A 25,168-nucleotide genomic window follows, 5' to 3' on the forward strand; every position below is an offset into this window, starting at 1 on the left:
CTTGGTAATGAAGTACTATACTTCACTGCTGTGGGTTTCTGGGACGCCATGATCTGAGCCAGCCCACCCCCTCCCCCAGTCTTTCAGATAAAACTCCACCATACTTGCCCTGTTTCATTCTTATCTTTTAATATTTAGCGAAGAGCAATAGCTCCTTTACTAATAAATAGCAGGAACTTGGCTTAATGCTATATAGACTTTACAAAAAGAAAATTGTAGTCACAGGAGAGGAAACTAACCGTGAGTCTATTTCTTCACATGTGGTGGTCATTCCAAAGGAGCTTTTCGACAGAGCATGCGCGAAGCTTATGCCTAAAGTAAAGATGATTTGCAAATTGCTGTTAAAGATGATTTTTTCCCTCGGCTTTGTTAGGTTTGTCTTATTCTCTGTTGAAAACAGTGTTAATGCTGAACCTGCTATAAGAATTCTGCTAATATTAGTGAGTGAGTCATTGCCCAAAATAATTGAGATCTTTAGTTCCCCAAGGCACAAAAATATTGAAGCTATTGTCCTAGAGGAAAAGGTTCGTAAAATTGTTGATTGCTACAACAAGAGCATCACAGTTCCGACTTAGTTTGAAGGGATGATTTAACATTGCACACTATAGATGGCCAGTTTTGTCTTACAGCAATGTATGAAGTGTCTGGTCATAGACTTTCGCTCACCATTGAAATAGGGATGATATTGACAAACAATGATTACAGAGTGCAAATTTGTAAGGGTTCATTTTATTAACGCAAAGAAAGAGAGAAAAGAAGACGGCAAAAAAGGATAGAAATAGAGAAATATGAAAGAGAAAACTAAATAGATCTAAGATGCGCTATCGATGATTTCATAAATATAATTTTCTGAAAAGGTTAAAAAGAAGACACTTTCGAGAGTAATATGCGCATAGTTTACACAAAATGAATAACAAAACTGGTAAACTATCATATGGGTTGATTTTAAACCAAAAGATTAGAGTCAACGTTAACACGTATTTAGTCGATTTACCTATCAGCTTAGATAACATTGTATGTAGACACATAACCAACTGCATTTTGAAGTAAGAGTGCTAAGCGTCAGCAAAAGAAAACCAATCACATTGTAATATACAGTTTTTTGGGTAGATAAACATGGTGGTTGTGCCATGATGAGCTTTGCAAAGAACTTTGCAATATCTGTAAATAATAATTTTAATTTTTTTTCTATTTTTTTTTTATTTCTTTTATAATTTTCATCTCTTGATATAATGGTTAAACTTTTAGGCCCAAAGATTGATCGGAATTATATTTCTCCTCACAATATTCTCAGGAGTGAAAGTCATGAGAATCTAGGAAACGATCACTACAAAGAGACCTCACTGATGTTGAAAACATTCTTGAATTTTTGGTCCTGAGAAAGTGTATGTAGACAACGTGGAGAATTTATTAGTTGATTAAAGGGCTTAAAGACTTCAACTTGATAAGTTGTTCCTATGAAAACTTATTTATCTAATAATCGATGAGGTGGAGTAAATCAACGCTTTAAATGTTTCCTCCAAGGCTTAATAACAGTAGTTTCACAAATAATCAGCATTTTTTTTCCTACAGATTTTTTTAATGTTTTAATTGTAAAAGTAAACCAAAAGTTGTGTTCCTTTAATATTATATTCTAGTACAAGTTCCACAGTTATTAGTTATAAACCACATTTTGTAGACAGTATACTTAATTTTAATTCCTTGTGTGAAATACTGTAACAGAGAAAGCTTTGAAGGATTTGAAAATGCTAAGGAATGTAACGCATGTTTGTTTGCATTATAAGGACGGTGAGGATGACCACGTGAATTGGGAACGTGTCATACTAAGATTGCATTTGAATAATTATGTTCTCTGGATATTTGAATAAAATAAGTTCATTTATAAATATAGTTTGTGTCTGACACTAACTCTATTGTCAGTTTAGGACTCCTTCAAACACCACACCACCAAAAGCAAACAAAATAAAATGGGGTAGATGAAGATAAAGAGAGAGAGGGTGTTATGTCTGGCAATAAATCTCGCCGACAAAAACCTGACCTGTTAACAACAAAGCAACTAAATGCATAAAACCTTGAATAAATGCTCAAAGAATAAGGGAAGTGCGGGAGGGAAGTGATATATAGAGAGGGACGGAGGGATGGGGGTAAGGAGATGGGAGGGATAAATTTTGCGAATGCAATTTCAGATGTTGATATGAGTTGAAATGAAATGAAATGAAATGAAAAGGCGATTCGAAAGCAAAAACGCAATACAATTGTTTCTAATTGACAGATAAACACACTGTTAGAGATCAACTGAACTACACACAATTCAAGTCGAGTTGTCTGCAAGGACCCGGATCGATGATATTATTTCCTTTTTCTTTTTTCGTTAATTAATATTGTTTAAAATATCCTTTCTAAAAAGTCAGTAATAACACAAGTGCATCTTGCATCGGGTCACAACCAATACCTATGTAGCAATTCTTCCCAGTCTCCTTCAGAAACACGCTCTCGCTTTGCGATGCCATCACAACGTGTCTAGCTTCTCAAGCCAGCCCAGCGTCACGAGCCATTTTGTAGAAGATTCCCTGTTGAGTCAACAGTGCTTGTGGAGTGTCAAACTCCATCATGAAACCTTTATCCAGCACCATGATCCTACAAGAGAAAACAGGGAACTCAAACATCACTATTAAGATCTCTGTCCTTAAGAAGAGAAAATATAACACATAAATTATAGTTTTCATCCAAATGATATGCGACCTGAAGATTCCCATTTCCTGAGTATCACCTTGATGGGAGGAAACCGAAAAAGCCATAGGCAAGAAATGAGAATTCAGCTGAATTTCCATGAAGCAATCTACAATATTAACCACTGAATAAGCCTGGTGGATCATGCATGCACGCAGCTTCTGACGATCCTAGAGTAAGAACTGTGAAGAGTAGGCACGGTTAAGTACCCCCTATTGTCACACCTGCCAAAACTGGGCATCAATAGTCCCTTTTCCAGTTATGGGCTTGGTGGCCAAGCCTTTGAACAGGAGTGAGGCTAAGGGTGACCCTGTTGTGATAGAGACCTGTATCTAGTTAGCATGATAACAAAGTAATTTGCATTTGAAAAGCAGCAACATCTCTATCATAACAAGGTCACCCTAAGCCTCACTCCTCTTCAAAGGCTTGGCCACCAAGCCCACAACTGTAAAAAGGACTATTGGAGTGTCAGTGTGCTGTTTACAAGGCAGTTGGTATCTGTCAAGATACTATAGCTGTGGTTGAAAATCTCCTCTTCTAGACTAGACTAGAACCCAAGGGAGTTGGCCAGCGAGCGAGTTTTTCCAATACGTCTCCCTTCATCATTTCACTCCCGAAAAAAGTTCCATCTTTACGGCATCAAGATATGAGAAGACAAGTGGCGGGGGCAAAGAGAAATATCAACTGGGGAGTATTGTACCTTGTATAGTCCATGATGGTGTTGAGCCTGTGAGCAATGGTGAACACTGTGCGGTCGGCGAACTCTTGCCGGATCGTCTGCTGGATGAGTTCATCAGTTTCCAGGTCCACTGCGGCCGTGGCTTCGTCTAGAACCAAGATCTTACTTTTACGGAGCAGCGCACGCGCTAAGCACACCAATTGCCGCTGACCAACACTGAAAGAATGACACAAATTGCCAAATATCGAAGGATATTAAGAAAAGCTGATCTGAAAAATCCCAACATTTCTGCTGAGTGCTGAACTCCAGATACAGTAAGGTTTGTGTACACGAAGATACAAAAATCACTTCCATATCAAAGGCTTTAGACTTTACTTCGTTTTTAAGCAGTGGACTTGAGAAATGGAAATAGCCTTTTTCTTAACTGAGAGAAACGGAAGACAGGCTGAGAAAATATGACATAGCTTGTAGTTTTAAAACTCAGCCACAAAGGCAAAAGAGACATGCCGATGTTCGTAGGGTCGGAGATAACTCTTCCTCGGAATTTCAGGCGTTGTTCGAATCTGTCATTCTAGGTTTATATTTACCAATTGTTACGGCCGCTGGTTGCTTTGCCTTCGGCCAGTAAGTTTCCCAGGATCCCATGGGGGCGGAAAGTGAGCACAAGGTCGAAGAAAGAAAGTGGTGTTGATCTTTAGCAAAGCAAAGTTTATGTTTATTGGACTCAACACCAATTGTGTCAAACTAAATACCTCAAATTTTCGCCTCCTTCAGTCACGGGATGTAAAAGGCCCTCTTCCAGTCCTGACACAAAGTTCTTCAAGTGACTCATCTCTAAAATTGTCCAAAGCTCCTCGTCCGTGTGACTGTCAAACGGATCCAAATTGACACGTAATGTTCCAGAAAACAGCACTGGATCCTTCAGTAAACAACAACAAAATCAGAAAAAAACTGTGATTTAACCATAACTGAATTATACTTCATTTACAATAACAATAAGAGTGATAATGGTTATGATGACATCACCGATGAAGATGACGTCATCAATGATGTCATTTATTACGATGACGTTCTTGATGACAACAGAGATAACGAAGGGGATGCTAACGATAGGCAGTGCGTAGCAGAAAATGTAATTTAAAGATCCTGGCTTCTAATGTAACAGTTTCTATTTTCCGGAAAGTCCTACTGTACAACCGAAATTCCTCAAGAAACAATCGGCAATATATTTAAAAAATATTTCATCAGTGATATCAAAGCAAGAGATCAAAACGCAATCTCTTGTGTCAAAGCCTCAATAGCTTGTCACCCTCAACTTTTGTCAACATAGCGACATAGGTTCATTGATCTACGCTCGCTATGCAGGGCTCTATATATTACCCAAATATATTTGCCTACCTGTGGAATAATAGTGAGCCGTGACCGCAGATCCTGAAGTCCAATCTTGGCGATATCCACACCATCGATGACAATCCTTCCACCTGCTCTCTCAAGAATACGAAACAAGGCTAAAGTAAGAGTTGACTTGCCTGCACCTGTGCGCCCAACGATGCCGACCTGAAATGTAAGTAAACATCGTAAGTAAAAACGAAAGAAAGGTTTCCGTGATAAGTGCAGTTGTCACTGGAAATCTTGTCTCGATAGTATTAGCGGAAAAAAAAAAGGGAAAAAATGGCAACCGGAAATTATTGAAGGATGAAGGCTTTCTATTGACCCCTTCTCCGTTTTCTCGCGATCTCAATTAAATAGTAAATGAAAATAAAACACTTTTTGTGTTAAAGTAAATAACGCTAATTCACTCCGTGTGTATGATACATTTGCTGCGTGTTTATGATATCTCCACCGGGATACAAAAAGATCGCAAACCATTAGCTATGAAACTGTCGAATTTCTCGGTACATATATGCTGTCCTCCTTTAGTTGGACAGCATGTTATTAACACACCTTCTCTCCAGGTTTAATATCACAGTTGATCTGTTTCAGCACAAGAGGTAAACCATCTCTGTATTTTAAGTCAAACTCTTCTATGACGATGTTTCCCGCCTCGGGCCATTCCTCTGGGGGTCGATTATCTGGAACAATCCACTCAGCCTGAAAAAGCATCCATACCATAACGCAACAGTATATAGAAACACATCCAAGTAAAGATATGATACTCGAGGGTGAGGTACAATTTTGAAATTTTCATGATCCGTTTGGTCACTTTATTGAACGTTTTAATACCAGACGAAACATAGCCATGATTATCTTCGATAAAACAGTAGGAAAATTTTACACAAGGCAGGGAGCTCTTCCCCCAACAGTTAAAAGATCAACCAAACCTCAGTCGGCGTCTCTGAGTATTCCTTGACTCGTTCCACCGATACAATGTTCGTCTCCAGGTCACTGCTCATTCGTACCATCCAGTTAAGCGTTTGGGTAACCTTGTAACAAGAAAAGCGTGCTACTGTTTAAAGATTTTTAAAAATCTTTTTTAAGAATTTTTTTTTTAGCTGGACAATTTTAAAATGTATGAAAGCGATCCTCGCAGTAAAAAACCCTACTTTTGTAGTAGTGGAAACAAGGCCTGAAAAAATTTCAGGCCCGTAAGGGATTTGAGCCCATGACCTTTGCGATAGCGGTGCAAAGTTCTACCAACTAGTCTAACAAGCCAACTGAGAGATGATCGTTATGTTGGTTCGTATTAAACCCGTCGAAGTGATAAAAATCAATGAATTTTGAACTTATGAAAATCCTATTGTTCAGTTTCTTATTTAGCTTTGTATCTTAAAATTTGTACTTGACCCAGTGTTGATTTGCTTCGATACGTTTGTTTGGTTCAAGCAGATCACGACTTTCGCTAGTTCCCAAGACCTGCATGGAAACAAGCGACCAATAAGGTGCTAATCGGAAAACTCAAATAAAAGACAAACCAACTGCCAGAGACGCTGGATAGATAGCACTGCATGAGGATTCCAGAACAGTACAGCAGCACTTCAGGACATTCGCTTTAGAATTGTTCCCATGAAACGATTGCAAAACAATCAGATATCAATGGCCACTATTGTCACTTTTTTATGATTTAGCACCACGACAGTCAACTAACCACTAACCTGCAAGGCATACGTAACGGACAAGCCGACGAGACCGCTTTGTAAAGAATTGCGGCTCACGACAGCGAAAACAGCGGCGAAAAAGATCATCAAGTTACCAATAAATTCCAGACGAATAGCGAGCCACCTGAAAGGAAATATTTAAATAAATTCACGTGGATTACTGGAGAGAGGGAGGGAGGTAGTGATTGATTCACTGTGTGAATAAACAGCTGAATAGATTGAGGAATGAGTGAAATAATGAATAAGGGAATTTTATTACAACCATCGCTTTCTTTCAGATATATAAGAACTAAAAGTTTTCATCGAAAAAAAGGGAAAGTGGTTCGGATTGAAAAATTAGCATAGAACACACGAAAACCACAAAGTCCTGACATGAAAAACGGTCTAGGAAGTACTTACTATACTTCCGCCATCACTATAGTCACCTGTTAGATGATATTGAAGGGTAGTAGGACGCTTGGTTCTCATCTACAATGGCGTAGCTGCCTTGTATGAAGCGTTGCTGCTGAGCAAAGGCTCGGATGGTGGAGGTTCCGTTAATGGTCTCCAGGAAATTGTTGTATATTGGTGATCGACTGACAGACTCAATTCTCTTCAGCTGACGTGAACTTGCCACGTATATTCTCTGCAAAAAGGAGAACAGTTTACTTTTACTTAACAACTGCTCGCCAAAATGGAGGTGGCTGGTGGTGCTACTTAGTCACTGACACTGAGGTGAATAGTTTTTTAGTACAAACTAAAACAGTGAGATAACAATACTGACATTGCGAAAAAAGATGATTTAACTCCTTTATTCCTACAACGATTACAACATTTTCGGGCGCAAATCCCGCAAGAGATGAATACCAAAGGATATTCGGAGTTCGAGTGGCCAATTAGTACGCGCCTTCAACGCTATTCACTGTTTTAGTATATACTAGTATATTCACTGTTTAAGTATATACTAAACAATACCATTTCTTAGGATATCTCCAAAAGGATTGAAACCCGACTTCAACTGAAAGTTGTAACGTCTGGTTGTTTTGTTTTTGTTTTATTTTTAATCCAGCGAAGAATACAAAATAACTGATTACAATATTTCAATTGCTTGGTAACCCGGTTGCATCCCCGAGATGTTTTCCTGAGATGTATGGGAATGTTTCCCATGTTCCTTACAGACTAGTGATTACGATAAAGGTGATGCCAGTTTACGAGCCGTAGGGATTATCTCCCGTAGCGCTTCGTAAGTTTTCCCTCACAGTTTTCCGACAACAAGTTACACTTCTGGGATGGAAGAGGCACCGTAAAGGTATGATGTCCCACCACAGAACATAACACAATAACCTGTGACACACCTGTATGAAAACATAAAGCACTCCCAGAGGGACAATGATAACCAAAAATATTGGTGTGGCGAAGCTTATCGTGAATATAGAGGCGATGACGGCGAAGAACGTCCTCAGGAACGATGAAACGCTCCTAGGCACCATATCATCAATGCCACTGATGTCCTTAGAGAAGCGGTTCATGATTCTTCCCTGTGGGGTGGTCTCAAAGAAAGACATAGGTGAGCGCATAATGTTGTCCAGCATTCTTTGATGAAGATGACGGGACGCTATTATCGTTCCAGTCGCCAGAGCCAAAGCTTGCAACAGCACTAACACGCACTGGGACACGCCTAAGGCACTGTAAACACCAAGAAAAAGATCGCGTTCGTCATCTGAGGTTACATCTGTGGAGCTCCACCTGGCGAGCCAAATACCCGAAGAGACCGAGGCAGCTTCTGCCAAAATTAAGAAAAGTACGACGCAAATGGAGAGGGGAACTGTGAGGGACTTTGCGTAAGCCCAGAACACTTTCATTTTCACCTGAAAAAAAAAGAATGTTAAGATTTATTACCTCCAGCGAAAACTTGGTTTATCATGTAGATCTTCAAAGGTTTTATTCTAAATTCAAGACTTTTTCCCGACTTTTTCGAAACCATGACAATTTATGACAAGGCGATTATCGAGTCTTCTTACGTTGGAAATACTCCGATAGTACTCGCAAAACGCTGGGCCAAATGATCTACATAAATTCAGCTAACGGCTTACATGTTAACATCTTCTTTGCCGTAAAATTAAGATCATGTGAAGTTTCCTTTGGGATAATAACATGTCAGCCTAATTCGTCTTTTCTACAAGAACTTTATCTCTTTTTAATACTCTTTCCAGATATTATTGACAAGTTTGCAATTCTCTTCAAACTCGAAGAGAATTGCAAACTTCCACAACGAAACCAGTCACTAGACATTTTAAATTACCTAATCATTCTAAGCAACATATGGCAATCCGCGGTCTTTCCTTACACTTAGGTAGCACTGAAAGCTGTAAAAATCTTGAACAAAAGCTAATCTTTAAAACCGGCAGTCTAAATCCCGCAGGGATCAACGAACGCTTTTCATTCCACTAATTTACTCTTGTTTTTCTCGGTTCCATGTTCCCACCAATAACGCAGCTCCATTTTCTGCCTTTAAAAGCACACACAACCCACAATTCCTCTATTCGCTCCGACGAAAAGCAAACGCTCGAAACGTCAGCTTTTGTAATCGTTACGGTGGCCAATTTACCATTTCAACTTTGTTGATATATCCAAATTATTTCGTTACTCCCACCGACGCAGCCCCAAACAGTTTCTTTCGAAACTATCAGCCTTTCTTCAAACTCTGTTTGAAGCCTGTGTATAATTATTTGTTTCCTTTGACCTTAATGTGTCCTTCTTTAGCAAATCAAGTTGATGCCAAAAGAATCATCTGAACATAAATCTTACCCTTCCAGTTTGAGATTTCTCTTCTTCAATCATCCTGTCAGCCTGCTCTTGATCTGGTCTTGTAAACTGACAGTCTAAATCTGCAGTGTCCACCGTGATCACCGACATACTCTCTGCTCGTTTCAGACGTTGGACGTCTGGACGAGTACTATGACTTTCAAGTCTCTCAAGGCTCATTCTTGAACCTGAATGTCCATCTATTTCCTCCATGTCTTCGATAACTATCTCTGGAGTAGGGTCTTCGGCTATACCGAGAAAACAAATGAAATTAATTGTTTCCATCCTGTTGATGCATAATTGTATAGTCATAGAAATTTTGTCCATAGATATGGTGGCCTATTTCAATAACAAACTCTCTGAGGCTCAACTGGAAGAGCGTCTGATAAAAAAAAAAACAGAAAGTCTTAGTTTAAATCCTAAGAAAGGACGTTTTTTTTGTCACAAAGTTGCGACAAATCTCTAAAATCTCCTTTTAAAATGAGTTGAGTGGTTGACATTCTGACGTTTTTCGGGACTTAAGCGTTTCTTCCAGTTCAAAATCGCGAGGGGGAGGGTCGAGAAAAAGGAGGCGAAAGCAAAGCGAACTGGGAAAGAGAAGAAGGCAAGAGAAGAGAGAGGGAAGGTAAAGAGAGGAGAGAGGGAAGGCAAAGGATATGATACAGAGGTCACAAGAATAGAAGGGCAAGAACATGGTGTGGGAGTGAAGAACGAGAAGAAAGAGGAGAAAGAGGAGAAAGAGGAGAAAGAGGAGAAAGAGGAGATGATGAACAAGGAAAAGAAGGAAAAGGACGAGCACGAGCAGGGTCTGGGTCTGCGTCTGCGGCAGCTGAGTACAGGAAGAAGAATGTAGAAGTAGAGGACGGGTAGAAGGATCATAACAACCACAGCTCGGCGTTTTACCCACCATACTCAAGCTTGGTCTGTTCCTCCGTGGCATATGTCTTCAAAAACTCGGCAAAAGCGCCCTTGTTCTTAATCAGCTCGGTATAAGTGCCGACCTGCGTAAACAGAATGTTCAGTTGCTGTAGTCATCTGTCACTCTACTGCGAAGCCCACATGACTCAAAATTTGTGATATCCATCGTATGAAGGCGCTGGAAGATGTTAGAAAACATACAAAAAAACAAACAAACCTCTGATATTCTGCCATCTTGTAAGACAATGATCTGATCCACTTGGGGAAGGAAGGCAATCCCGTGTGTGACAAGGATACGTGTCTAGTGAAGGCGACAACACAAATATAGAATTTGATTACATTTAAAGGAGAGAGAATCTTTTTGAACATTCTGTCCTTTCCTTTCGATACTTGCCACTGGTTAGAAAGATAAGTCTGCTACGAAAGTATAGGTTTTATCGGAGTTCGATTTCACTTATTTCACCCATAAAGCCATCCAGTCACTAGATCTACTTGAAATGACTTGAAATGATTACTATAATTTTTTAATAAGTCCACGCTACCACAATGTTTGGTATAGATCGTCTTCATGATGGCGGGTATGATAACTGCGTGTATACAAATTTGCTATCTTGCCCCACACCCCCATCTTACTCCTCTCTCCCTCCCCTCCCATTTCGGAGGGAACTTACAAAAACAGCCACAACACACAACATAATTGTTTTTCTTTAAATCATGTAACTTTTTTAGCCTTTTAAGTCAAGATCTGTCTCTATAAAACCGGGGTACACTAAGTGCATTTCGGTAAAATATCTCTTGAAACACCCTTCCAGAGATCTCCTCCCTTAAAAACACAAGAAAAAGAAACATAGAAACAAACAAACAATGAACAAATAAACTAACAAGCCAACTATCTGACAGACTCGCTCGCTTACCAACTAACCACTGCACGTACTGGTCAGCTACCTAGCTAACAAACCACTTTAAGTAACTAAGCCTTTACCACGCCATTTTGGTCTCACACTCACACAGTGACGCAAAATGAACTGACCTTCTTTCTAAGCTTCCCCCTTGGACCTATGACCTTATCAAATATGTGTTTTCCAACATGTGAGTCCACAGCACTGAGTGGATCGTCCAACAAGTAGATATCAGCATTGAAGTAAACAGCACGGGCCAGGCTTACACGCTGTTTCTGTCCACCACTAAGGTTTATACCCTAAAAAATGAGAGCAGTCTGCATTTTTATTTATTTTTTTTTTGTTGGCGAGAGTGAATAAGCCTGCTTGTAGGCCGTATTTTGAGTTTGCAGGTGCGAGAATCAGCGGGGTGAACTCTCGGTCACCATATTGGACGGGTGGAAGATTTGAGACGAGTGACAAAGCGAAGGGGAGGGGCAAAGGGGAGGGGCGAAGGGGAGAAAGACCGCGGTTTTTCTGGTTATACTCCCATTCCCCCCCTTCCCCTCGCTTTGACACTCGTCCCAAATCTTCCACCCGTCTAATATGGCGACCGCAATGAATCTCTCGCTTGAAAACACAAACTATCGCTGCAAGCAGGCTAAGAGTAAACTGAAAAGCGCATGAATGTCTTCCACTCATTTCAGTGGCACACTTTACAACGACTACGTAGTAAACTAAAACATGTGAAAGAAAACAATTCATGTACAGAGAGTCTATTATCACAGGAAATAATAAAAGTCTCGATAATAAAAGAAAGCCATGTTTACGACTTTAAGTAATGTGGCTAGAAAAACGTTTTGTTAATTTTACCCTTTCGCCAATCTCTGTGAGATCTCCACCGGGCAGGATGTCGAGGTCAGTCTGTAGTGCACACGTGTAGATTGTCTTAGCGTAACGTTTGGATTCAAAAGTTCTTCCAAATAAAATGTTCTCCCTTAGGGTTGCATTCTGGATCCATGCTTGTTGAGGTACATAGGCCACTGATCCCTAAAGAACAAAGCAACGTTTACAATATGCACTGATGCACTGGTCGAATTTAGATTCCTGTAAAACATAACATGACAATCAATCGAGAATTTTCTTTTTTGCCCAACTTCTCGCGCCTTAAATTATTGGGAAACATGTCAGTCTGTAACTTTCAATACGGACTTGGAACTCAGTTGAAAAGATGTATATATCCACCTTGACATATACTCTTCCATCCACTTTCTCAGTTTCCCCGAGAAGAGCTGAGAGCAGAGTAGATTTTCCACAGCCAACTTGACCAACTACGGCAACCAAAGAACCACTCGGAATGTTGACATTAATACTGTGAGAAAAACAACAACAGATTCAAAATAAGTAATGATATTTACTATAAAGCTGGCTCAGCGAGCGGCTGAGATAGAGCAAATCCTGTTTTCTGACCGCTTACCGGAGGCATTTCATCTTGCTAGTTTAGGATTGCCCGTTTTGATCCCGTGAATACAAAAAAGAAAAAAAAAAAATGTGTTTGTGGCCGATTTTCAAACTTCGTAAAATCTCGGCAAATGTTTGTTTTCTGGCAGTTTTGGCAAAAAAATAGCACCAAAAACGCAACCACGAGGGTTTTTTGAATTTACTCTGCAATTTTTGGGTACGTAAACGTTTTGCTACATAACAATCCCTGTCCTTAGCAGGGTTTTTCTGGTCAAGTTCGCAACTTATTAACCTCGCTCTGTTTTTCAAACAAGTGTATTTACTTCTTCCTTAGTCAATAACACAGGCAGGGGTTGGAGGGCTGATCTTTCTTTAAAAATAAAAGATGGAAAAAGGAAACAGCAACTCACTCTTTTAAAGCTGGTTTGCTGCTCTTGTCCCAGCTGAATGTTCCATTGTCAACGTGGATGTCTTGTGTGCTAACTACAAATTATGAATCGCACAAGGAGTTACAAAAATCAAAATAACATTGTGGACATGACTATAAAAAGGGCAATTTTAGTGGTGACTGCCTCCGACGAAGGGCTAACGCTCGAAACGTCAGCTTTTGTAATCGTTACGGTGGCCAATTTACCATTTCAGCTTTGTTGATATATCCAAAATATTCTGCAACACTACCTTCTAGCATCTTTATGCAATCTCTAGTTCTCTTCAAAGCTATAAAGAGTGTGCCCTACCAATAGCCACATGCAGTCTTTCACCGTCTATTCTTAAGTTATTTAATTCGGGTCTAGCTGGTTTCGGTAAAGCTTTACCCCACAGGACAAGAAAACTCGCGCCTCCATCTCTTGGTCCTCTTATGCTACAGAGACCGAGATCAGTTTTAGCGGGATGTGCCACTCGGCTCGATTTCTGACTTTACGTTTACCTTTTACGACACTTATCCGAGTAGCGCTCTAAAGATTGTTAACACTCACTGTGTTCCGGCATGGTCTTCACCACATTCTCTGAATCAAGTTCCTCCAGGAAAAGGAATTCTGTCAGGCGCACGATGGAAACTCGTGCCTAGCGATGCAGGAAATGAATCAATCAACACTGAACAACAACTACACCCACAATAGCAATGGTAAAGATTGCGATTCTGTTGACCACATCGCGTGACTTTGAAAGAAACGACGTAGCTGGCGACATTTATGGGGGTTCACGGGAAGTCTTAAGGCTTAAACAGCTCACGACAAAACGGGAAATGCTTCTCTCACTTTACCCGGCCTCTGACCACTGAAGCTCTATTGAAAAGCACTAGTTCTTGGCAAATGATAGCCTAACACAGATCGCAAGACTGGGAATTTCCTAGCTATGGCAATTAAAACAGATGCAACTTAAAGCACTGCTACTGTAAACTCCAAAGGAAAGTTTATCAGCAGATAAAAGACAACAATTTGAGCAAATATCTAAATACCTGGATCAAGCTGATGATCACATTTGGAAACATGACGAGCGGAAAGCGTAAAATGTTGAAGAGTGAAATTGCAACAAAAGCTTTAGATGCAGTCAGTTCATTGCCAGTCATTACATAGATGGCAAAGGTAGCTAGGGAAACCTGAAAAGCGAAATAGTGCAAAGTAAGTAAAAGTGATATAAGCCCTTCGGAGCGCGGTTTGGTTTTTGGGCGTGCATTTCTCATGATAACTGAAATATTCGCCGGGCTTAGTGTCACGCTTGAAAACGCAACCTACAGTGTAACGCCTGCAAGCAGGTGAACAAGAGGAATGTCCTCGTGGAATGTCCGCTACATGTACTTTCATTGTATCATTAGGGGCTTTAAGCAAACCACAACGGCTACGGCAACGAGAACGTCGAAAAACAATAGATCTAATTGGCAGAACAATAGCCCAGCACGTGCGTTTTAAAGCTTTGTACATTTCTTAGCCGTCCTTTGCAAAACAACAACGTGAAATCACCAAAATCTGCGTCGTCTGCGAAGCGAAACCGCGGTAGCAAATTATTTTAATTTACATTTGGAACTCAACGCTGCTTTTATGCGTAATGTTGAGTTTGAGGTCTGGCGCCCTATGAGACGGTAAACACATACAGCCATTTTGGAAATTCTAACTAAAAGTAGAAACTCATTTTTTAATCGACGTCTTTTGTGGCGTTGCCGTCGTGACTGCTTAAAGTCCCTAATATTATCATTGTTAATTTTATCGTTACCTCTTGTGTATTACTCACCAGAAATGGTGCGCAAGTGAAAGTAAAGGCGAATGACGCATTCAGGTAAGAGAAATTCCTCAAATGACGCAGCTCCGTTTTCCGCACTTTAGAAACCATTTCCATAAATGACGTTTCCCAAGCATAAAGTTTGAGGACCTAGGGGGAAAAATTGGGTTAATAAATTTGACTATACAAGTCACAAAATTGGTTTAAAATAGACACGCATTGTTGCGGGTACATTGTTTAACCCTTGAGCAAAATTGTTAAATCTCGAACCGAAGTCGAGCTGTTTACTACATTTATGATCGTTCTCTCGACAAACTTAGTGGTTTATATAGCCGTTAAACTGATAGAAACTGCGGTTTTTTGTTTTAAACAAATAGCTACAGCTTTATCAGTGTAATAAACGAACGAATCAGAGTGCGCATAATACCTTGGTTATTCTATAAACTTTTCCTTTGACATTTCCCCATGTTTACGTAAGAAAGTGCGATCTGCTCTCTTTGCGGAAAATTTGCACAGTTTTGCGTAATTACCGAATATTTTCCTCGACTTCGAGATGCACGAATTTGATCATCGCGGCAACTGGGAACGTTAAAAATGCCTGAACATGCACGGAAAACAACAGCCACAAGTGCAGAGGTTTCATTAATGCTTTTAGCAGAAGGGCGACTGGTTTTCACAGACGGGCAAAACTTTATAGCTGAACTTCTTCATCAAACAAACTTTCCTCTTGATGGGCAAAACCTTCCTCACGACTGGTCAATTTGACCGGTGCCCACCCCCCCACCCCTTCAATAAAACCCCTGCAGTAGTGTAACATTTTTAGTCATCACTTCAAATTTAGGAGTGACTCTCTACTTGTCTACCTTAATTCCATTTAAAATCTCATTCATCATTTTGATTCGTTTATCCTTGGCTCCCATTTGTTTCACCTGCAAAAAGAAACGAATACAGAGTAAGTTAACCTTTAGATAAAGCTACACTGTAAAATTGTATCCAAAAAAAAAAAAAAAAGAAACAAGAATAGCCCCATTTCATGTGATAATATATATGGGTTATTGACCAAGCATGACGTCAAGATGGCTGGATATCGGTCGCGTACTGTACCTGAAGCTTTCGCGAAAGTCGCGACACAAGAACATTGGAAGGTATCAGTAGCAGCATAACGCCAACACCAGCAAGAATTGATGGGCCCATTGTATTGTACAAGAAATACAACGATACAATAATTTGAAGTGGACCAGACCACAAGATGTTCACGTAGGTAAGGAGATCCATTAGTCGCTGTGCATCAACCGACATAAGGTTCACCATTTCTCCCGCGGTTGATTCTTTACGTGAGGTGTTGTTCAGGAGGAGTGCCTAAAAGGTAAGACAAGAAAATGTTAGGAGCCGGGAAATTTTGGGGTTGGTGAGGTTAGTCAACAGAAAGAAAGAAAGGCTCATCTGGAAAGGCTCATCTAGAAAGGCTCACCTAGAAAGGCTCATCTAGAAAGGCTCATCTAGAAAGGCTCATCTAGAAAGGCTCATCTAGAAAGGCTCATCTAGAAAGGCTCACCTAGAAAGGCTCACCTAGAAAGGCTCATCTAGAAAGGCTCATCTAGAAAGGCTCATCTAGAAAGGCTCATCTAGAGAGGCTCATCTAGAAAGGCTCATCTAGAAAGGCTCATCTAGAAAGGCTCATCTAGAAAGGCTCATCTAGAAAGGCTATTTATAGACATTTTTAACCAGATACCAGTGACGTTGATCATTTTCGCGTAACTGAAACTTAATTTTATTCACAGTTTTATGCTAATCCAACATTTCATAACTTTCTTTTCGCTCGACCTATCCCCAGCTGTATTCTTATTGTAATTATAGTTTGTAGATATACCTTGTAAGAATATTTTTATAAGTGTAAATAGAGGATATTACATGGCCGCTTGGGGATACGAATTTTATCTTCGAGTGCTGAAAGTATCTCTCACTCGTTCGCTGCGCTCACTCGTGAGAGACACTTTCAGCACGATACTAAAAGATACTTTCAGCAACAATAGTAAAAACTAACAATAGTGTTTACTATTGTTAGTCTTATTCATACCTACACTGTCTAAAACTTCCTTTCTTTACATGTATTTTGTTACTTAACTTTGTTTTATAAATGTAGTTTGAGGGCCACTAGTTACTCAGTTGAAGCACTGACCCGTGTTACCCTCGTTAAATAAAGTTGATAATTAATAATAATAATAATAATAATAATAATAATAATAATAACAAAAGTAGCTTTTGGGTTCTTATACTCATAGTTGCGCGTTGCTTCTAAAACCGTAATAAGTACCAGCTGAATGGGTTTTGTGACTCATAAGCTGATTTCATTTTAACTTCACATAACATGGATATCACTTCATACTTATGTGCCCATTTTTTACAACAGGTATTTGCGAGTGGTGACACGAGGTGTGCGTGCTTGGCGCGAGTAATACGCGGGAACTACACGCGAGTCACGCACGTGCAATTCTGCAATACACATAAGTGGTACAGTACCTTTGAATACACCATGCCTATAACAGCTGTTCTAATCTTCATCCCAAGCACTGTGACGATGTGAAAGTACTGCTGGAGGCAAATAGACTGCACTAATGCAACTACAAACATGCTGACGCCATAGACGTACCCACGCCATGTTTCAGTGTTATCTTTATCTTCAATAAAACCTATTAACAACCTGAAATGAATGAATAGATAATAATTTTCATGGGTTGACAAATGACAGTTCATTTTTAAGCCACAGCTTAATGCTACTGGACTGCAATTTTCCATTGTCCTAATTTTTCAAAAATGCTTTTAACCCCCTTACTGCCAAGATATGATTATTAATAACAAATTTCCTTGTAAATTAGCAGGGCTCGACACTAACTTTTCAACCTATTAGTAAAGTGGGTAGCGTCATATTAGATGTTACGACAATGCCAGTTTGCTTAAACTAGCCAAACTGGCTAGTGGAAATCGAAAGCCACAAGTCAAAACTGAATTTCTACTAGTCTACAGCTAGTTGGCTACCGTTAGTGCGGAGCCCTTAATTAGTTTTGAGAATTTAGTGTTAGAAAACAACTTTACATGATAACTATGAGTATATTCTCATTAGACGTTTGCTGGAGAATGTATGGATATTGTAGGGAAAACTTACAAGTTAATCACTTCCGGGAGTTAACGGGTTAAAAATAAGATCGTTTCTTAATATTTCTCCTCTAAAAATAAGAAAAAAAAAGGTTATCAACTTACAGACAGCTAAATTACCTTAATAGTTCAGGTTGTACAAACTGAATGCAGTCATTAAGCACTTTAAAAACAAATGCCAGTAGAAGTTTATCCCAGTAAAGCGCAAACATGATTCTTGTTAGGTATGGTCTCTTTTCTTTGTTTTTCTTCTCGGAGGAAAACTTGACATCTTCAGCATCATTTGGTTTTAGCTCAGCTTTTTCATTGTCAGTGGGCTCTGTGGTTTGAGAACTTTCTGAAGCTCTGAAGCAAAACGTTTTTCGTTATTATAAATCTCTTTGTGAGATAAACCATGATAATTTTATCACTTTCGCTGATTGTGAAAAGTAATCTGCACTTCTTGCATTAGTTTTACATTGTTCTGCTTTGTTATTGGTCAGCAAAACTTACGTGCCCTCTCAGCCAATCAGATGCAAAACTAAAAGCAAGCAGGACTGAGTCACTCTTAATTTCCTGCCCTTCAGTTGTCATTTTTAGCCTATTTTATCGGCAGAGTTTCCAACGGCTCACTGTGACAACTTCCTCAGAGTTTGTTCTGAAAGTCCATCCCAATTATCATAATTATTCGATTTAGCACCCTCTGCGCTAAACAAAATTTTTTTGACCTTCAGAGGTGACCTCAAGGTAGGTACCTGTTCAATTTTTCCTATTTTCAGAAAATACTAATTGCAACAAAATTAATGATAACTACCCATAAGAAAACGTGAAAAAGTACCACAGGCAGTAAAATTAAATAAATTTAAACCGGTAAAACTATTTTTTTTTGGGGGGGGGAGGGGAGAAGAGGGAAGCAGGATTATTTTCAAGGATGGGTGCTTTTTGACTTTTCCTTTCTACAAGGGTGCCTATTTGAGGTGGAAGTTTATTAATTAATTACTGACAGTACTTTGATTTTGGGTATCATAACACTCTTTTGAAACAAACCATGACTGTCACAGTAGCTACAAATAATTTATTATCAACAGTTCTGCTACTCTTAAGCTGAAAACGAGACAAGGTTCCAGATCTCGTTACATGTACTTATCAATTTGCAGATCACCTTATAGAGCTTTCTGCTTCCTTCCACTTTTTGAGAAAAGGTGGAACAACTGCTGATGATCTGTTAGTTTTGTTCAGAGCCCATAAATCTGCATCTGTCAGAGGCCTCTTGAAACCTTTAAAAATCAAACTAGCAGGAATGTGTTAGAATTGGAGGAATTTCTCCAACACTCATTTAATTATCACCTTATCTAAAAAATAAAACCGCCTCCCGGTTAGCTCAATTGGTGGAGTGCTGGACTGTTGTACAGGAGGTCGTGAGTTCAAATCCAGCCGGACCAACACTCAGGGTCTTTAATTAACTGAGAAGAAAGTGCTGCCTTTGTAATAATATCTGCAAATGGTTAGACTTTCTAGTCTTCTTGGATAGGGACGATAAATGGAGGTCCCATCTCCTGCAGGGTTGGGGTAGGAGACGTTAATTTCCCACACACGAGATTACTGTGTGATGAATGTCCTCCCCGGGGTGGGATGGGTGGGTAAAAAAGGGGTAGGTGTGAATTGGAACGAAAGTTCTGTTCCTTTCTCCTGCCATTCCTGTGGTGAATGAATTAAACTTAAACTTAAACTAAACTAAACCTCCAGTGGGCCCTCAGTGATTATTATTTTCATGCTGATAAACTACTGCACTGCCCTATGAGGACTTAACTGTACCCAACGGCATTAACAAGGTTGGGGAAAATCTTGCAGCTTAATTGTCTACTTTCAAACTTCAAATTTATTTTCAAAACATGTGTTAATTGCAGAATTGCAATTACCTTGTGAGCCACATAAATCCCAACCTGGAAAAAATGTTTGCAGAATCTTCTGGGCATGGTTTCTATAAGAGAGAGAGAGAGAAAGAGAGAGAGAGAGAGAGATAAAGAAAGGCAAAATATAAATTATATGTCATATCTTCTCACTAAAAAAACCTCTTCTATGATAAAATTCTATGACTCTCATTGTGATCTTTATGTTATGTATAGTACCCTGGACAAGGAAAAATTGTTAGAATAGTTTAGGGTGACCTTTATCCCCCCCCCCCCCCCCCCATTCATCAATTTTTGCACCATACTAATTCTGGACAAACTTGCCAAATTTCACAACTAACAAGATCTAAAAAATAAAACTTTCTAGAACACATCCTCTATGATTATCCATGACCCACATTTTAAAACCTAGAATACATGTTTGTGTAAACCGCAAACAAAAGTCCTCTAATCCATCCTCTAAGACTGAATTCATCAGAAACATTCAATTTGATAAAATGATACATGCACGTGGGCTCTGTTCATGTGCACAAGGCAAAATGGAAAATGCCAAAAAGTTTGTTAAAGATTTCAAAGAACATGAAAACTCCGCTTACTCTGTTTTCAGCCTCTACTGGTGCCTCAGGAAAAAACTTCAGGTCAACTGCAGTATTCACCAGAGCTGCAGTCAGCTCTGCCCCTTTTGCTATCTCATCCTCCCTTTGAAGAGCAAAAAGTTTTAAAAGTATTTAAATTTAACAAATCAGCAAATAAAAAATACTGTTGGTGATTGCCTGTTATCAGTAAAAATTACTTCTGGCAACAAAAAAAAGGTTCAATTATAATAATTATGCTCCAGTCCACTGAAAAACTCCTTTGAAAAAGGCAAGGGGTATAGAAGACACTTTTTAAATTGTTGTTTTTTACACAGGCATGATTTTATACAGTCTATGTCCTTCTGAACAGATGGATTTTATACAGTATAATAAATTACAGAAAAACTTATCAATAATGTGGTGTGGTATTAATTAAGAGATAACTTAAAGGGTATCTAAATTCAGCCTAGCTGTGTAATTGTAATATAATATAACAAGGTATATTCAAATTATTTCCCTAAATTGCAATTAGATTAAATCTATTAATTAGTCTTGCTTGTACGTGCACATTGTAAGCACAAGTTTCCACGGTGTCACATTGCATGCATACATGTATCTTGAGTGCACTAACCATGATGCCACTGGGCCTCACACTCAGCAGGGCTGTACTAACAGTTAAAACAGTCTTCTAAATTGACCAATCAAAGTGCACCTGTATACCATTACCTCAGAGATACAACAAAATATATTTCTAACTTACTCTTCTTGTGTCAAATCATCTTTCAGCGGCACCACACATGTGCTAGGAATGTAACCGCTTTCTCCGCTGTCCACCTTTTTTACATAGAGCCACCAGTCAACATTTCTCCCACGAATTTCAAACTTTTCTCCAATTTCAACAGACAGCTGTGCCGAGACATCTGGAGAAGTGTTCACAGTTTCCTCTGCCTCAAGGTCATCTTCTTCATTAGGTTTATGTATTTGAACTGCTACCACTATCAAATCTCTTTCGCCTTCTGTCATGGCTGAGAGGTGGAAATTCAGACAAAAATTTATGCAACACAAAGTGTTTCAGTCTGTCCCAAATGGAGAGTCAGAGCTGTTTGAAGAAAAAAAGATGTGTTTATTCAAATTTTCTGTATACTGGTAATTCACCTAATGTATCAATTGAAATAGGTATGGTAAGGTAAAGTCTTTCACCGGGCTTCCCAACAAAGTGCTGGCCAGCTAGTGTCTGAGTGGATTTGGACTCCCCTAGATTTGGACCCCCTTTGCAGATTTGGACCCCCCCAACAAACTAAGGGAAAACATGGGTTAGGGTTAGGGATAGGGTTTAGAGTTAGGGTTACTGGGTTAGGATTTAGGGTTAGTATTATATAGCATTAGGGTTTAGGGTTAGGGTTGTATAAAACAAACGATACTTTAAAGGAAAGTTTAGTAGTGGGGTCGAAATCTGTGAAGGGGGGTCAATATCTACTAGTGGATTTGGAGCGGGATCCAAATCTGTTGGGGGCCGAATTCCAGTGTGACACAGATTCCATTTGTATCCTTGGGTGGACTCTAACGGAGGCATTCTGAGAATAATTAAAGTAATCTGCTCAAGGATACAACAAACATACAACGTCAGATGTCAAACACAGGCCTCTCAATGGAACATGCTGAAATATACCACATTATAAGCCGCTTTCTCTCCTTCTTAGGTTCGAAATGATTAAGCACCATGGTTGTTCGTGAGTTTTGAGGTAAATTGGTGATAAAGTTTATTCTAATTGAAAAATAATTGCTGTTCTTGCCAAGACACACAAATAGCAATGCTAAAAATTTAGTTGATAGTGTTAAAAACATGTATTAAAATTCAGTCAATAGCATACCAGACAGTGAGCATATTGAGTAACAATTACATGTAAAAATCTGTGAAGAAATTAAAGAGTTTTTTTCTCAGGTTTTTTAATTTCCTAGTTTTGGTCATTCATTAGATTGATCAATCAGTATTTATAATCCAAATTTTGGTTTTAATCCTCTTTGATTTTCAGTTGCTGCTCTTTGAAAATCTGTTTTGTTTTTTGGAAAAGAAATCAGCTATTCTTGGTTGTGTTTATCTTGTTCAAACACCTTGTCATATCTTTTTTATTTAGTACCTATCACTAACTGCAGGGTTTTGGTTTTGAGAAATACTTATTCAGCTTTGAGAAACCTTTTGGGAAGTTTTTAGTTTCCCTTAGAAACTTATGCTTTCTTCATGGAATGGCACCCTAACAAGATTTTTACAAATACCAAGACACAATATATCTTTTGGCAGGATAATAGCTAGGCCTGGCCATAAATTTTACAAAAAGGTACTTACACTTACATCTAATTAACAAATAGATTTAAGGTTGCTGTGCAGCTGTTGAGTTATTGAAGAAGTCAAAATATCATAAAAACATGAATCATTGACACACTCGGTTGTGACGTGTGTTTGGTCTATTTGTTCTTATGGTATTTTGAGGCCATTTGTAACCTGTTACATGGCACCATGGAAAACACTTTAATTTACGTCTTGTTTATTGATTATCTACTATGAATTTGTGATGAATTATCAAGCAAAGTGCAAGTGGACTACCCGTAGTAGGGATGATTTTGTTAAATTATATCTTTGAGCTACTGAAAAATATCAGGATTGTCTGGGTTTAGGGTGGTATCAGAAAAAAGCAATAAAAAATTAAAAAATAACACTCAACAGCAACTCAAGGTTAAAAATCTGGCCCTAGTGGTTGGTAGGTAAGATGTTCCTATTCACTGCATAAATCTTTACCCAATGAATAAATGCTATAGGTTTTGCTGTCACCTATCTGTTGGAGAGTGATTTATCCATTGGATAGCATTGTCTACCCATTTTACAAATAGGCCCTGGAATCAGAAGAATTATTGCAGTAATTTAACTAATCCAAAATACTAAAATCATAATGATAATACACCCTTTAATGAAGTATGTCTCATGCAAACAAAATTAAACTGAAAAACACATGCACAACTCAATCTTGTTTGAAACACCTGCTACACTAGAGGGGAAATTAATTTTTTGAGTTTTTTTAAATTACGCTTCAGTCCATATTTGTAATAACAAAGGGACTGAATCTCTGATAGAGATTTCTTTCTTTTGTAAGATTTCTCGACAGAATCTGGTCTCGTGGTTTTATGGAAGACGACTTATAAGAAAATATGCAAAGATTTGCAGTTGTAGAAATCGAAAATGTATTTTTCTTAAAGAATAAAAGGAAAATGGTTTCAGTCGGCTGCTAATTAGAGTAGCAACAATTAAGAACGAGGAAAATGAAAAGTTTCACAGGACTACAAGGGTTTTTTGGTAAGCATTTTTCGTGATTTTTTCTAGTCGTTAAGATTTGCAGGTGGGCAGGGGGTCGGAAACATTAACCTGTAAAAAAAAAAAAATAGCTGAGGTTTGCAACTTGCCCCAAACTAATAACCCAAAGAAAACAAAAATTGAGCGATCTTTTTCATTTGCGATTCCATCGCTTGGCAATTGCAGGGAGTACTTTGAAATACATCTAAGTAAAGTTTAGCTGGAGCACGATCCCTGCGTGATGAATCAAACATTGTTGAATCATTTTTGGCGCCGCGGACGCGTGACTCATCACTTCGATCATGATCACACGCCTCGTGTGTTGTGTACACATCAATGTAATGTTCACGTTTTTTACAAGCCACGAAAGACAGCAAACACCCAATCAAATTTACCTGAAACTGCAGCCAACACGAGAATTTTCCCTTCCAGCTTTCGCCCAGCGACGGAATAGGAAAAATATAAAATTCACGCTGCACAGTCAGGAAAGTCAGGAGTCCAGGGTTTACCTCTCAAAAACCCTTTGACAGTCGCATAACGATCGATCTGTGGTCGATAAACATCCGGAACTAGGGCCATCGCCGAAGATTGCCGAAGATGCTCCGTTAATCAGTCGGTATGAAAAACGCGTGTGCATTCGTATTTTGATCGCTACGCCCGGGTCATCGGATCGCGCGTATCTTACGGTAGGAGGAGCTGGCGGGATTGTCGTAGAGGCGCAGAGAATATTGCTTTTGTATAAGGATTTTCTGAGTGGTTGCACCTGAGGTGAACCAGTTACATTTCACAGTTACCTTAGCTGATCGTGCCGTTGTAGATTTCAAGGGAAGACATTTAGTTGTCAATTTCATTTTTGCGCCCGACTGTGTAAGCAAGCGGTTCAAGTCCACCAGTGATATATATAGCTGCAAATAAAGAAGACGTTGACTTTCGCGGTGAGTGTTGCATAAAAATTCTTGTTTTCTTTCATTTAGACACAAGTTTAGGAATACCGTTTTGAGTGAAATTGTTCTGTGTGCGTTAACGTCAAGTCGCCAAAGGATCGAAACGAGTTCAGGTCTCTGTGTTTCAAGTCCGGATACATGTATGTCCGTATTGGCAGCCGTAATTGGTTGTTTTTCATTGCAATACTACGGGAGAGGAAAGCCGAAACATAGTCAGATTGCTCATCGGCGCAATATATAACCTGCAATATCTTGATCATTATTCGCGGAATGAATCTACGAGGGCAGGTCTTTCAGTTGTTTAATTGTCACAACAACACGCCGTATTACGTTGTCACACAATGATCTGACAAACAACAGACTTCTCGTAGCGAGGTGTGTTTTGAATCGATTTAGCCGTTTGCTTGAGGAACGAGAACTCTTCCAGCGACTATAAATCCGAAGCAAAAATTCTGAAAATATTTGCTTGAGAGCACTTTCAGCGCTGGCAACGATTCTCGGC

The 25,168-nt window shown here is 39.2% G+C and overlaps 2 protein-coding genes across 3 annotated transcripts in view; one reads left to right on the top strand and one right to left on the bottom strand.

Annotated features, from left to right (window-relative positions):
- Positions 1-1,511: 1,511 nt before the first annotated feature.
- On the bottom strand, positions 1,512-24,250 carry LOC111337972 (ATP-binding cassette sub-family C member 1). 2 transcript variants are annotated; one of them, XM_088729041.1, is made up of 28 exons: positions 24,118-24,250; positions 21,140-21,478; positions 20,401-20,503; positions 19,814-19,875; positions 19,057-19,185; positions 18,036-18,260; positions 17,283-17,463; positions 15,867-16,121; positions 15,626-15,691; positions 14,775-14,912; positions 14,005-14,145; positions 13,523-13,610; positions 12,956-13,028; positions 12,330-12,456; positions 11,958-12,134; positions 11,237-11,404; positions 10,424-10,507; positions 10,196-10,289; positions 9,292-9,536; positions 7,839-8,351; positions 6,930-7,129; positions 6,502-6,628; positions 5,731-5,832; positions 5,354-5,500; positions 4,808-4,966; positions 4,162-4,328; positions 3,431-3,625; positions 1,512-2,637 (listed from the first exon to the last, which is right to left on the bottom strand). In XM_088729041.1, exons 2-28 carry the CDS (start codon positions 21,400-21,402, stop codon positions 2,529-2,531), a joined length of 4,338 nt encoding a protein of 1,445 aa, XP_088585167.1. In that variant the 5' UTR covers positions 21,403-21,478; positions 24,118-24,250; the 3' UTR covers positions 1,512-2,528. The 2 variants fall into 2 exon arrangements, with proteins under 2 accessions (XP_088585167.1, XP_088585168.1); XM_088729042.1 differs by having other exon boundaries at positions 21,140-21,404; positions 24,118-24,244.
- Positions 24,251-24,374: 124 nt separating this feature from the next.
- The window catches only part of LOC111337981 (sodium/potassium-transporting ATPase subunit alpha-3-like), a 35,405-nt gene continuing 34,611 nt past the window's right edge, over positions 24,375-25,168 (top strand). Inside the window, exon 1 of the mRNA XM_088729047.1 lies at positions 24,375-24,657. The gene's annotated coding sequence lies outside the window, so the exon portion shown is untranslated. The remainder of the gene's footprint in view (positions 24,658-25,168) is intronic.

This window comes from Stylophora pistillata, chromosome 7 (genome assembly GCF_964205215.1).
Source record: "Stylophora pistillata chromosome 7, jaStyPist1.2, whole genome shotgun sequence".
In the NCBI taxonomy this organism is placed as follows: Eukaryota; Metazoa; Cnidaria; class Anthozoa; order Scleractinia; family Pocilloporidae; genus Stylophora; species Stylophora pistillata.